The 13685-nt window shown below is 39.1% G+C and overlaps 1 protein-coding gene across 1 annotated transcript in view; it reads left to right on the top strand.

Moving 5' to 3' along the window:
- LOC139459516 (coiled-coil domain-containing protein 180-like) overlaps positions 1 to 13685 on the top strand; it is a 91043-nt gene that overhangs the window by 20265 nt on the left and 57093 nt on the right. The window contains exon 17 of the mRNA XM_071241031.1: positions 352 to 486. Within this exon, the coding sequence (XP_071097132.1) occupies positions 352 to 486 (135 nt within the window). The remainder of the gene's footprint in view (positions 1 to 351; positions 487 to 13685) is intronic.

Here is a 13685-nt window from a genome sequence, read left to right as displayed (position 1 = left end):
GGTGTCACATAGCAGCTAGGTGGCTACGCACATGCTGCATGAGGTAATTGAGATCTCTGTGGAAGATTATAAGAGCAGTTGTGGGAGACAACAGCCTCAGTATAACAGTGGTAACGTATTACTTATAGAATATTCCGAATAGGAAAATTCTACAAAATAGGAGCACAAGATCTGGGATTTTGTTGTTTTTATGAATAACTTAATGTAGAGATATAGGAGGCTATTCTTTTTTTCAGTGACCTTTGTGGGAAAAATAAATACTGAATCTGTTTTAGTGGCAGAATGTTTACTATTTCTAGAGCAGCATGTATCTTTTCTGTTACTCAGTAATGATATGTACGTCTAACACAGGACAAGGATTCCACATCCAGGGAATCCAGTTTTCTGCAGCCTGATGACAAGAAGGAGGACTCTGACCTGTCCACACCCAAGTCCAAGAAGAAAAAGAAGATTGCTGCCAAAGATGACATGGCAGAGGAGAAAGTGGTAAGTCACCATATCTGTTATAGCCAGTTTCTCTTTTTCTTGAAATCATTCCCTACCATGCTGTACAGTTTGCTGGTCTTTGATCTGTTTTATGTAAAAATGGCTTTCTCTGCGTGTTTTTGCCAGTTTGAACAAGATATCAACTTGCTGTATTCACTTGCTAAAAAGAAGGTGTTGTATGGATAACTGAAGTCTGTCATACAGCCCATGCCGAAAAACATTGTATGGATAACTGAAGTCAGAAATACAGCCCATGCCTAAATGTGTTGTATGGATAACTGGAGTCAGAAATACAGCCCATGCCTAAATGTGGTGTATGGATAACTGAAGTCGGTCATACAGACCATGCCTAAATATGTATGGATAATTGAAGTCAGAAATGCAGCCCAAACCTAAATGTGTTGTATGGATAACTGCATTCAGTCAGGCAGTTCCAGTCCTAAATGTGTTGTATGGATAACTGAAGTCAGCCTAAATGTGTTGTATGGATAACTAGGCAATCTGGCAGCCCCAGCCAAAAACCTGTTGTAGGGATAACTCAAGTCAGTTGGTGTTTATCTGTGTTTTGATGGCTGCACCTAATTTCCATGTATGTATAGATCGAGGTCGACTCATGAAGTATGTATTAATAAAGGTCAGAGCCTTAATATGTTCATGTCAGTAGTAGTATGATGGCTTCCTGTAGACTGCTGGATGAGACAAGACTTGGATGACTCCACTTATATGAACTACAGCTACCACTGTGTTGGGGTCAGTACTTGGTCAGTTCTGTGAATTCAATGCTGTGGGTCTTCACCAGTGGGTCCTGAGTCAGAGAGTGTGTTAATTGGCATCCCTCTATCATACAGGCTTTCATCAGACTCACAATACTGTGTATTATACACATCGTATTAAAAACTGGATGCACATGGTCCCATTGCTCACACACATGTGGTGGGGGGGGGCACAGGTGGCCTAGTCGTCTAAGGCGCAGTGATTCGCTGTGCAGATTTGCGTCCCTGGGCAGGCCAGAAACCTATGATTGTGGGTTCAAATCCCGGTTCGCCCCGATTATGTTTCTAGGTTTGTCAGCACCATACCCGTGCTCGTGGGTTTCACTGAAGTGGTAAACGTCTGAGACCTGCATCACTTAGGGCTTTCCTCCCACATTAAGCTGACACGCCGCAATATAACTGGAATACTGTTAAAAGCGGCGTTAAACCCAACTAAGATGAACTTACTCACTCATGCACATGTGGGGTTGCATAAAGTATTACATTTGATTCGGTTGTAGGATACATGTTAAATCAAAGTGATAGTTCTGTCCTGATGGAAATTGAAGTTCAGACTGTCCATTCTCAGTTTCCTTCACTCAGTCACTTATTTCATTTCAACCAAGCAATGTACACCCAACATAGGGTTTCCATTCTTGTACAGCATCATGGCGTTATAATATCCTTGGAAGTCAAGTATAGTGTGCCACATGGTCTGCCTGCCGAGCACATTAATTAGCCATGGACCCCCTCTTTCATGCCTGAGACCAGAACATACCAACAAGTCCCCTGGACTAGACTGACAGACCAAGGTAAATGCCTGATCATGTGTCTGTTCCGCTGATAAGTTCACCAGAGAATTTAATCCAGACAGGAATAGACCTAACTTTTGGTTCCAGTGGGAACTAAATTCCTTCAAATTATGTTCAGGAGTAACCTTTCCTGTAGCTGCCTCTGCCACAGAAGATTAATTTTGGCAGGTGCCTTGAGCATGTTGAATTATTTCAATATGAAAGTTTAGCTGACAATGACACATATCGACTGCATTGTCATCTTGGGCATTTGATAAGTGCTGTGCCGAAATTGTACAAAATACATTTTTCAGGAATTCACTCTTGTCTGACCTCCATTATCAACCTTGGACTAGAGTTTGGTAATGATATATGTTTTTGGATATGTTGTATGACACCCCCAGTTTACCATTGTGCTACTTATAATTAAACCAGTGGGATATCATGAAGGATAAGGCAATGGGTGCAATGTGTGATGACTTTTTCTGGTGTCCTGCGAAAGTAGAATAAACATCATTACACTCATTTATCAAGGTTTTTGAGTCATTCTACCCGTGAAGATCCAGGCCATGAAAGGCAACTATATGCTTGTTGTAAGTGGCAACTATTATAACAGTATTGGGTGGTCAGACTTGCTGACTCTGGCCCAGACTTGATTATTTACAGACCGCCATCACATAGCTGGAATATTGCAGAGTGTAGTGTAAAACGACAAACAAACAACAGTGAGCCATTTTTGTTGTTACTGGGTAATACCATGACAGGGAGACAACTCTTCACCTCTTGTCACGATTCCTGCTTGCCAAGCTGAAATATAAGATTGAGGTCACTCTTTCACACTGTTTAAGAACATTCATAACATTTCCTGTACTTTTAAAAGATTCATATTTGGAATTGATGACAATAAATGAGTGCTCGCTTCTCAATATAAGGACTTTTAGGTAGAATGTATTAACACGAGACATCGTTTGTATCAACACGAAAAATGTACAGATGAAGTTAAGATGAGTTGGATTGCACGGGAAAACCAGGGTACATCCTTTTGATAGAAATATCCTTTACAGTACTTGATATGTGTCAGATATTTCTGTTAATTGTGTCATGGATATATGAACAGATAAACAGCAGTATATATTGAAACTCTTTCAAAGCATATAATTAAGATTGTGTTAATATTGAACTCATTAAAGGAACTGATTATGTGAATGCCTTTGTAAGAGTGGATGAGTAAACATGCATTATCTGGGTGAATGCCCCAACGTATACTGTAGGATGAGATGTGTAGGGCGGAGTTGAGAACAGCAGAGTATCACCTTGCAATGTTCAAAATTAATGGGGGTCTGGGGTCTTTGAAGTGTTCTGTAGTGTTTGAATTTTAGGATCCCTTAAATCTTTGACTCTTAATATTACAATTATGGCAAGTACACCTTGACTTTTCTGCTTAGTTTTGAGCATTGCCCTGTGCATGAGGGTTCGGACAAGTCAAACTTTCCTACCTGGGCACCCGACCCCCTTATAACCAACCCTACTTCAGTACCCGCTGAATTGTGTTGGGTACAAAATGTCTGATTGGGAATTGTTTTTCTAGAACCCTGGCAATAAATATTAAGATATACGTATAAAATGATCTGATCATGCATACATTGAAATTGACTGAAGCTTTATCTTTGTTCCAAAATATAAAAGTCAGAAGGAATATGTGCATAGTCAGAAAGAAATACAAACATTAGTGTAATGTAACCATGGAGTTTTATTGTTTTTGTTTGTGTGACTGGTCCTGTGGGTACCTTGGTCCTACTCAGTACCCACCTGACCTGTGTCCACGAGATGCCCATACCAGCCCTATACATGTTGTATGTGTTGTAGCATGGTGTTGTATGTGTTGTAGCATGGTGTTGTATTCTTATAAGGTGCATGTCCATCTTGACAGAGTTTGAACTCTGCTATAAGCATTGAGAAACAAATGTATTGATGACTTTCCAGTAGACAGATAATTAAAACACTTAATACACACTTAAAACACAATAATAATGATGATGATGATGATGATGATGATGATGATGATGATGTAAAATTATATTTTCACTTTTTTGCACTTATTAAGGAATGTTTCCCCTTGAAAATGAAAGCTTAAACCACAAAAAAAACATCATGTATCTTTATGACATGCTGAAATACATAAATTATCGATTACATATGCACAGCTGCCATTTATAACCTTGTATGGTAATAGAACTGTCACTTCACTTTTTTTATGAGTTAAACTTCGTCCCTCAAAACACCTTGCAGAAAGTGCCCTGAATCTCAACCACAGTTACATTAATGATTCATGGCTTGTCTACTCCCAACTCCCAGTAAGTAATTCTGATGCCTAGCTTGCATGTGAAGTTCCTGGCAATCTACTGCACGTAAATATTTCATGGAGGTTCCAAGATTAAACTACACTCGCTAATTACCATGCATGAGCACTGTCTTTGTCCTTCAAGAGGGGGACATGGGGCAACACTGGGCAGGGAGACAACTCAGGTTTACAATCCACAGGCACAGTGATTATGTCATGGCAGGTATAGGTGTGTGTGTCTGTGGGTGTGTCTGTGTGTCTGTCTGTCTGCGAGTGTGTGTGTCTGTGGCGATATGTGCGCCTGTGTCTGAGTGTCTGTGTCTGCAGTATCTGAAAATGAAGAGAGTCTCAGGGCTCATTTTTAATATGTTTTCATAACTAAAACTTTACGACGGTTATCATCAGTAAAATATGTTCATTTCAGAGACTAGATGTTAGTCTAGAACGGGGCTTTACACTCCAGTGTTGGTCGAAAGAGGGAATCTGGACCTGGTGGTCAAGCCTTGTGACTATGTTGATTGCATGTCATGTCCAGATGGCATTCATTGGTTTCTAAACCCATGAAGATCCGGGGTAGAATAGGACTTAGTTGATGCATGTCGTCGTATCCCAGTTGAGTGGATCGATGCACGTTATCAATCTCTGGATTTTGGTCCAGACTCGATTATTTACAGACTGCCATCATATAGCTAGAATATTGCTGAGTGCAGCATTAAACAACAAACAAACATACATTGGTGTCTTCAGTCACTGGTTTGCCTGGTCCAGAATGTGATATGGCTGGAGTACTGGTGACTGTAGTGTTTGACAGCAGTCACTCACTCTGTCATTCAGTCAGTTCTCAACAATAGTACAGAGATTACTGATTAACCACTGCCATTAAGCGATTAAATAATCGTCAGCAAAACATTTGATTGAAAAAGACTTTTTGGCAGTGACATAAATCAATAATGTTCAATAGTATGGCTCAAAAGGGCTGAAAGGTTTTCTACACCTGATCAGAATTGGTCCAGGGGGATACAGAGACATCAACTCATTAACTGTGAACACCCAACTAATGTGCATGTAACACATGACAACTCACTGAATATCATTGATTGAAAGTAGACCAGGTTGTTCTCAAGTCCCATCTCATGTCAAGAGGGTCAAAACAACATGTAGCCTGAAGCCTGTTTGCTGTCTTACTTTATGCCTTATGTAGGGCAGTATCCTCAGTGCTGTGTATCGTCATCCAAGTCATAACTCAATATCCTCTACCACATTATTTCTTCTAATACGCGACCTGTGCAGATCTGGGTTAGAATAAGCCTTCAGCAACCCATGTTTCCCGAAACAGGCAACTATGCTTGTCGTAAGAGGCGACTAACGGGATCGGGTGGTCGGGCTCACTGATTTGGCTGATGCATGTCATCATATATCCCAGTTGCGTGGATAGATGCTCATGATGCCAATAACTGAATTGTCTGATCCAGTCTTGATTATTTACAGACCGCTGTCATATGGCTGGAATATTGCTGAGTGTGGCATGAAACAAACAAATAAATAATATATACTAATACGTTGTCGGTTCCAAATGAAATTTCCAGGCATCAATACTTAATAGCACCTACACATCTGAAATGTTCTGGTTTTGGAAAAAAGATCTATTTTGTCTTACTCACAGTCACATCAGGGCTAAACAAATAACATTTTGAATAATGTTATAATCAAATTTGATTTGAGTTTCAAATAATTTCAAGAAATCTCTTCTGATCATCACACGATGTAGAGATCTATTTTTGTGCAGCAACCAGCAGCAGAACTAGTAATATGTGTTGTTGTTGAAGTAAATGTTTGTTCCAGTTGCTAAAAACATTTTCACACATCAGACTCACGACACTACCCACACTCTCAGTCACCACAAGTTTACATACGTTGAGAGTGATGTCCCTTGATTTGTTTTTGATGGCAGAAAAGGGACAAGCAGATTTGTAAAACAAATATTTAGATTGGTCTGACCTGAGCTAACATGAGACGGAGCATGTCAAGCAACTATCATCATATACAGTCGACTCTGGTCTGGTTTCTACTCAAAGGACTCTGTTGCCCTTTTTGTTTTCAAAGAGAACCTGAGACAGTTCAAATTATAAACAATTTGTCTGAGCTTTCACTCATTATTTGATAATGGCATGTGAACATGCAATATGTAAACTAATCATACCATCTGAAATATGAAAACTACATAACTTGCCCTTTGTAATATCTGTGTTTACACAAGTCATTCACAATCACAAAATATATGTTAATGCTTGTTTCCTGATGATGATCTGTGCAAGCTGCACAAGCAGGGTCCGTCTGTGTGCCAAGAAAGTAGTGCCAGCTGATTTAATCAGAGACCACATCAAGAAGCAAGGATTTCCAGACACTAATCTGTACTAGACCATGTGATTTATGACCATGGTGCTCCTAGTTGGGAAAAGTTGTGTTTTAAACATTCTGGGCCATGTAAAACGTATTTTCAATTGTACACAGTAGTTTGTTTCTTAATTTTTGCAAATTTCAGTTTATATCTTAGAACAAAAAGAAAATTGTCTGTCCTCAAAAGATGAGAATGAGAATTGAAATTGATGTCATGGTGATTTTGCTGTAGCACCAGGACACTTTCATGGTTATAGGGTATTTATCCAGGTATTACCAAATTTGAAAATATCTTAATGACAGTTGGAGTTAGTGCCCTAGAAAAGCCCTGTTTGAAACCCTGAACGGAGAACCAAGTTTGTCATCTTCTCTATTTAGTGGTGATGTCGTGATTTACCGGTACCCTGGTGCATCATCGCCAAACTTTGCACGATACGATACCCGACACATTTGATTTGGCATCAATTCACATTGAACCCCATATCGAATGTCCATGTTGATCTTGCATCAGTATCAATAAGCAAGTACAAATTATTTTTTTATCCCTCATTACTTTCTCTATGGAATAGTTTACTTGACTCACGTGCCATGTCGATGAGTATCAGTCCGTTGTCAGTTGTCCTCCTTTACCTGTTTGAACGTGTCGTTGATTCTATTTTCAGTCAAATGATTGGGTTTTCCGCACAAAATGTGGAATATGCAATATCGAGATTCGTACCATATCGTGGCTTTTGTATCGAGATATGTATCGTATCGTGTGACACCTATATCGCAACATCCCTACTATTCCCAAGCCGGATTTTCTTTGTGATCTTCCAGCATGCCAAGCAGGACTGAATAAACTCATGTTTATAAACTCATCTTGATTATAACAATAGGGACAGTATGGTATATGAATAAAACATTATTGTTATTAAAACCTACACTCTCATGCATCTTCCTCTTTGTCCTGAGTATGTATTCACCACACCCCACTTCACAAGAATGTTAGAAGATAACCAGGCCATGGCCTGCAGCCTTTCAAGATTCATATGATGCCCTAATTTGCCTGGGGGACATCTGTGATGTAGGGTGGAGTAAGATGAAGATGCCATGCTTCAGTTGTGTCATTCAGACACTGACGCAGGTATATGCAGTGGTCTCATGATGTGTATCAGCACCGGTATTCAGTGAAGTAATAGTCCTGTTGTATTGAGCAATCCTCATGGAGGGCTGGTCTCAGACAGAGGTGGGAAGGGAGTCAGAGGTTGCAGCACCCTGTGGAGTTCCTGGGTTAGAATAGATTGTGTTGTCAGTCATGTCTTCATTGTGTACAGTCTGAGACATTGTTCATAAAATGACTGATTTTTCTTCCCCAGGGCTGGTTATTTACAAGCTGCTGTGATATAGGCATTATCAGGACAGAACATAAGATGTTACTAGAACAGTTGTTTCTTGTTACAGATTATTTTATTTATTTTGCAAATGTCTAAAGGAAGCGAAGATGAATCTGTAAAACAAGTATTGAAATTGGTCTGGCCAAACAATAACATTAGTCTGAACATCTGAGGCCTCATTAGTGGCAACCATAGGGACTGAGCTGGAACTATGTCCAGAATCCACCTATCAACTGCAACCGTTCTTCACAAATAACAAAAAATACAGCTGCATAGATATTTATACTTACTGATGCATATTATCATTTGCTATTAAACATTATTTATTAGTAAACAGATATTGTGATTGTGATCACAGTCTGAGATTCATCCCCGGATTGTTTATACGTCTCCAATGCTGGGACTAGGAATGTGACATACTGTGGCATTTTCACAGATTGGGAGATAGAGTGGTGGGTTAGAATTAATATAAAACAGTATTTGGGGACATGTGTAATTAACATTTCTTATCATTACACTTAAAAAATTGCATCTTAAAGGATTTTTCTGCTTGATCACTGAACATATGTTGCATAAGATCAGTAAGTGATGATCTGTTTCTTTTAACTTCAGAATCTAGTATCTGGTATTACAACTCCGGTCTGTGACTTTAGCCACTAGTCTGAAGCCTAGTCAAATTTCTTCTAAGATCACACAAGACTAGTCCATAAACTTAGAGACTAAAATGTTGTGTAAATAGAGTCAAAATACATTTTTGGGGTGGTAGACGCAAATCATTTGTCACAAAGTGCTGCCTTAGTGTTATAGTTACCAGAAATTATATGATGTGAAAGGACTCTGCCAAGATCCAACAAGCGTATATCTATCCAAGTTTTCCAGTCAAACAGAGTCTGCCTAACAAGAGTCAAAGTACTTATTGATTCTAATACGGTACCACAAGTTCCACAGACATGATAGAGAAGTAATTAGTTTGTCAAACCCTGGGGGAAATAGGCGTACCTGACTAAGTGCCACGTTTCACTTTCACTTTACACGAAACATTGACTGAAGGTAAATACAAGTAATTATCAGCACAATAGTGACTCCCCTAAGACGTAGGCGTAGGTTCTTGTTAGGCGTTTTTTGATCCCTTGAACAAATACATTATTAGAGTAATGAGGGTTAGGGGTTCGTCGTCCACAGGGGTACAATGTGTGAAGACAATTTCTGGTGTCCCCCGCCGTGATATTGCTGAAATATTGCTAAAAGCGGTTTAAAAACCAAACTCGCTCGCCCGCCCGCCCGCCCGCTCGCTCGCTCACTCACTCACTCACTCACTCACTCACTCACTCACTCACTGCTGAGTGCCAGTAATACCTTCTATTGATTGAGTTGATGCCTGCTGAACAATCAGTGAATAATAATAATTGGTTTTAGGAACATCATTAGTAAACCGGATTGAGAAAACAGAGTTAATGACAGTTTTGTTCATTGATTGCTGTGATATTTGTTAACATCGATTCATTGTTTGGTCATGCAGGAATATGTTACTTTTATTTTAGGGTTATTCCTCGTTATAACCTCCTATGTGATTTTGGAATTTAGCAGAGAATAACAGCATGATAAGAATTTTTAAATTCATTATATTTCACTATTTCTATTCTGAAATCAGCCAAAAGGTAGACTTGGTATATTTCGTCGTCATATTACTAAGAGAAAAATTAATACAGACATACTCCCTTCTTGAACATTGGATCACAAAAATAATATTTTTTTATTATTATTATTTTTATATAGTGTTTCATCTCCTACAGACATTGGTGTCTTTTTGTTCATGTGATAGCTGTTTCATTAATTTTATGTCAATTTCACGTTCATTTCATCTCCTGGTGGGTAGTGTTCAGCTGGTAGGTAGGCTTCTACATTGTTCATGAGGTGGGTTGAGCTGGGCAAACATTAAGCAGGCTACAATATTGATTTTATCTACAGGGGAGCTACACGCCCCAGGGACGATAACAGCTATCTTGTTTATGGTAAAGATAACCTCGTCTGAGGCATCGTCACTCCTTCATTTCAATAGTCATTTGACTCATTTCATCTTATTATGCTGCATATATTTACATTGTAATGTCGTTTTTGGGAATATTTGTTTTGATATTTCGTCTTAGTCATGGTTTTACACAACAAGTGTATGTGTTTACATTTTTATCCTGTGCCTTGGCCACACTAACCATCAGCAGCTATGGTAGTGAAATTTTACAGGTGTCTTAATTGTATTAGATACAGAATGTGTAATTTATTTGATTAGTTGCTATTCAAGAAAGGCTACTTGTTTTAGCTGTTAGATCTGGCAGACATATTTTCAGAAAAAATGATAATTCACACATCTTTCTTTTCCACCAACATGTCACCCATGCAAAATATATATAAATATAATGTGATTATACTCAGTGTTTTTTAAAAAGATACAGATATTTATCTAGACCTGCACAGAAAGTGATGTTCATCCCCAAGTCTGCAGCCAGTGTCAGTACAAATTCCTAAATTGGACTCACAAACTTCTCTTTTCATGAAGTGTTAGCTATAACCAATGATAACCAATGCTATGACTTTATATATGACTGTATATTTCACTGATAACAGGGCCATTGAAGAGAACTGAAAAAGCTTTAGAGCTTAGTTTTACACTATTGAATTGAATGCAGTGTTAAAATATCCCCTAATTTGTGGACCGCTTCTGTGGTCTAGTGGTACAGTGCCGCCTGGAGATCAGAAGGTCTGGGGTTTGGTCGCCTGGTTGAGCCATGTCATACCAAAAGGCATTAAAAGATGGTACTGGTGGTTACCCTGTCTGGCGCTTGGCATTAAGAGGCTAAAACAAGGACTGGTCAGCCCGGAGCCGGTTAACTGTGTCTGAGTGGGGTATTCATGTTAAACTGGGGCATGGTAGCACTATCAAAGCACTATCAAATCAGCATTAGGGAAGACTAGTACAGGCACGCACACACCCACGCATCCACACTATTTTAGCTAGTCTATAATGAATGTGAGGATAGTATAGGTCCCCACCAACCCATTTCTTTTGTAAGATGCAACTAAATTGATCATGTAGTCAGGCTAGTTGACTTGGTTGACTGCATGTCATCATACCCAGACAGAGATGTTGGTCATAACATCGATCACTGGTTTGTCTGATCCAGACTTGAATATTTACATGTGTAATATAGCTGGAATATTGCCCTGTGAAACGTTTAACCCACAAAGAAACGATCTTACATGCATATCATGTATACATTAAAATGTGACTGTCTGGCTAACGCTTCTATTATACCATTCATCTGCTATGCAGCTGTCGGGATTATTTATGGACATATTTACCATGTTACATAGACTGTCAATGCTACATTCAGTGAGGATATCCTTAATGCATGCAGGATGGCAATCATCCAAAGAGTCCGAGATGCATGTAGGTTATTGATAATAAATTCTACCTTAGGTAATTTATTACCTATATGTAAATTATTCAGCAGTATACATTTCAAAAGTATGCATTATTTAACAGCTAAGCCCATGTTGACAGAGACTGATGTGTTGTGGATTTGTGCAGTGTACATACTGGCTTCATCAGAATGTGGCTTGAAGTTTTAGAGCATGTGACAGAACACTTTTAACACCAAGTTTCATATTATTTTTTATCAGATACCTTGCAACCACCTTTTCAATAAAACAATGAGTTGTGTCAACATGTGCCGGGAGTACCCAGAATGTGGACTGGTCTATTTATGGACCGGTAGTATATATTTCTTGTCGTTATGTCACCAGTAATGCAGTGTCGTAAGTACCGACTTCTGGTCTGACTCACTGACTGGGTTGGTTGTATGTCATGTTGCCCAACAGCACTGAATGTCATTCATTATATCAATCACTGTTTTGAATAGTACAGTTGATTATTTACAGGCCGCTGTCATATAGCTGGATTATTGTTGAGGCAATAAACACACATATGTGACATTACTATCTCAAAAACTAAATATATCATTTGAGGAAATACGGTATTCTGCCTGGTACCCTTCAACTGCTAGCTGCTCAGTGACCTTGTACAACATTGTCTTAACACATGAGCTGCTGCCAGGGCTCTTGCTAAAAGGAACTAGGGCTAGGACGAGTCCAAATGGCCTACTCGTACCCAACCCCCTATTACCCAATCCTACCCGGGTACCCACTGTAGATCTCAAGTTGGGTACAAAATGTTGGGAATTGTTTTCTGTTTGCTCAAACATATAAAAGTGTTCATAATCAAAAAGAAATGCAAACATTATCTACTTGTACCAGAGTAACCATGGAATTTTATTGTTGTTGTCATTAAACAATATATCACGTGACTAACCATGGGTCAAGGTAGTCCTGTGGGTACCCGGCTCTACGCAGTATCCACCCGCCCCGAGTACCCGAGTTACCCGGCCCGGCCCTACAAGGAACACATGCTATACTACCTGGTAGATACATGATTTATCGTTACATGTTTCAAGTTTTCACAAGCATTTGAAGTTCACTGTCATGTCTCTGAACAGTATTTGTAAATATTGACAGATCTTGAATGGCACAAAGATTCACAGCCTGCACATATTTAATGGAGCTTGGTTGATTGTAAGATGATCTTTGTTTGACCAGCTGTTGTGTTAAAGCACCAGTCACAAGTACATGGATTGTTGTGATATATACTTAGTTTGCCTCAGAAAAGCAAGACATTCTAGGTCACATGTGGGAATTCCAGGCAAGGATATAGTTCCCCAGCAAACTCTACTTCTCACAATAGACGACTACATGGATCAGGTGGCCTAGTGCTTGGTTGGTTGGTTGGTTTGTTCTTTTAAGCCACACTCAGCAATATTCCAGCTATCTATAAATAATCAAGTCTGGACCAGACAACCCAGTGATTAATATGATGAGCATCGATCCACGCAATTGGGATCGATGACATGCTTCAACCAAGTCAGTGAGCCTGCCCAATGCTTGATGAATTGTTTGGCTTCATGTAATCACATCCCAGTTGCATGGATCACTAGATTATTAAATTTCACCCATAATTAGGATTTCATTTTGTATTATGTAATTCACAGTTTAATTCACATGTAATTCACAAGAAGCTTGAATGTTTGGTAGGATTATGCATACTAATTTAAAGAAGTTAAGGACCCCCCGATTCTTTCATAATACTAATTATTATGTCATTTCGGGTGGCCCTTAACTTCTCTTGAGTAGTATATATAGTGTGTTCTACCGAGTCATGTTAGAAGAGAAGACACATTGACTTTCTACATCAGTAAATACTTAGGAACAATAAAATGATGTGAGATGTGAGATGAGGTGTTGAGAAGTGAGGCAGACAGGGATGGAAATCTAATTTATTTTGTATGGTAATTTATTTTGACACATGCAAACTTCATAATGTTTTTGCCCGTGTCATGGTCAGGTGAATCATGGATAAGATATATGCAACATGTCACAGGGACTTATATGTAATTCTATTAATAATCCTGAGACTACCCAGTGATTGAGACTG

This window comes from Haliotis cracherodii, unplaced genomic scaffold, assembly GCF_022045235.1.
Source record: "Haliotis cracherodii isolate W230 unplaced genomic scaffold, xgHalCrac1.p SCAF_13, whole genome shotgun sequence".
NCBI lineage: Eukaryota > Metazoa > Mollusca > Gastropoda > Lepetellida > Haliotidae > Haliotis > Haliotis cracherodii.
This window is presented reverse-complemented; position numbering and strand designations above follow the sequence as displayed.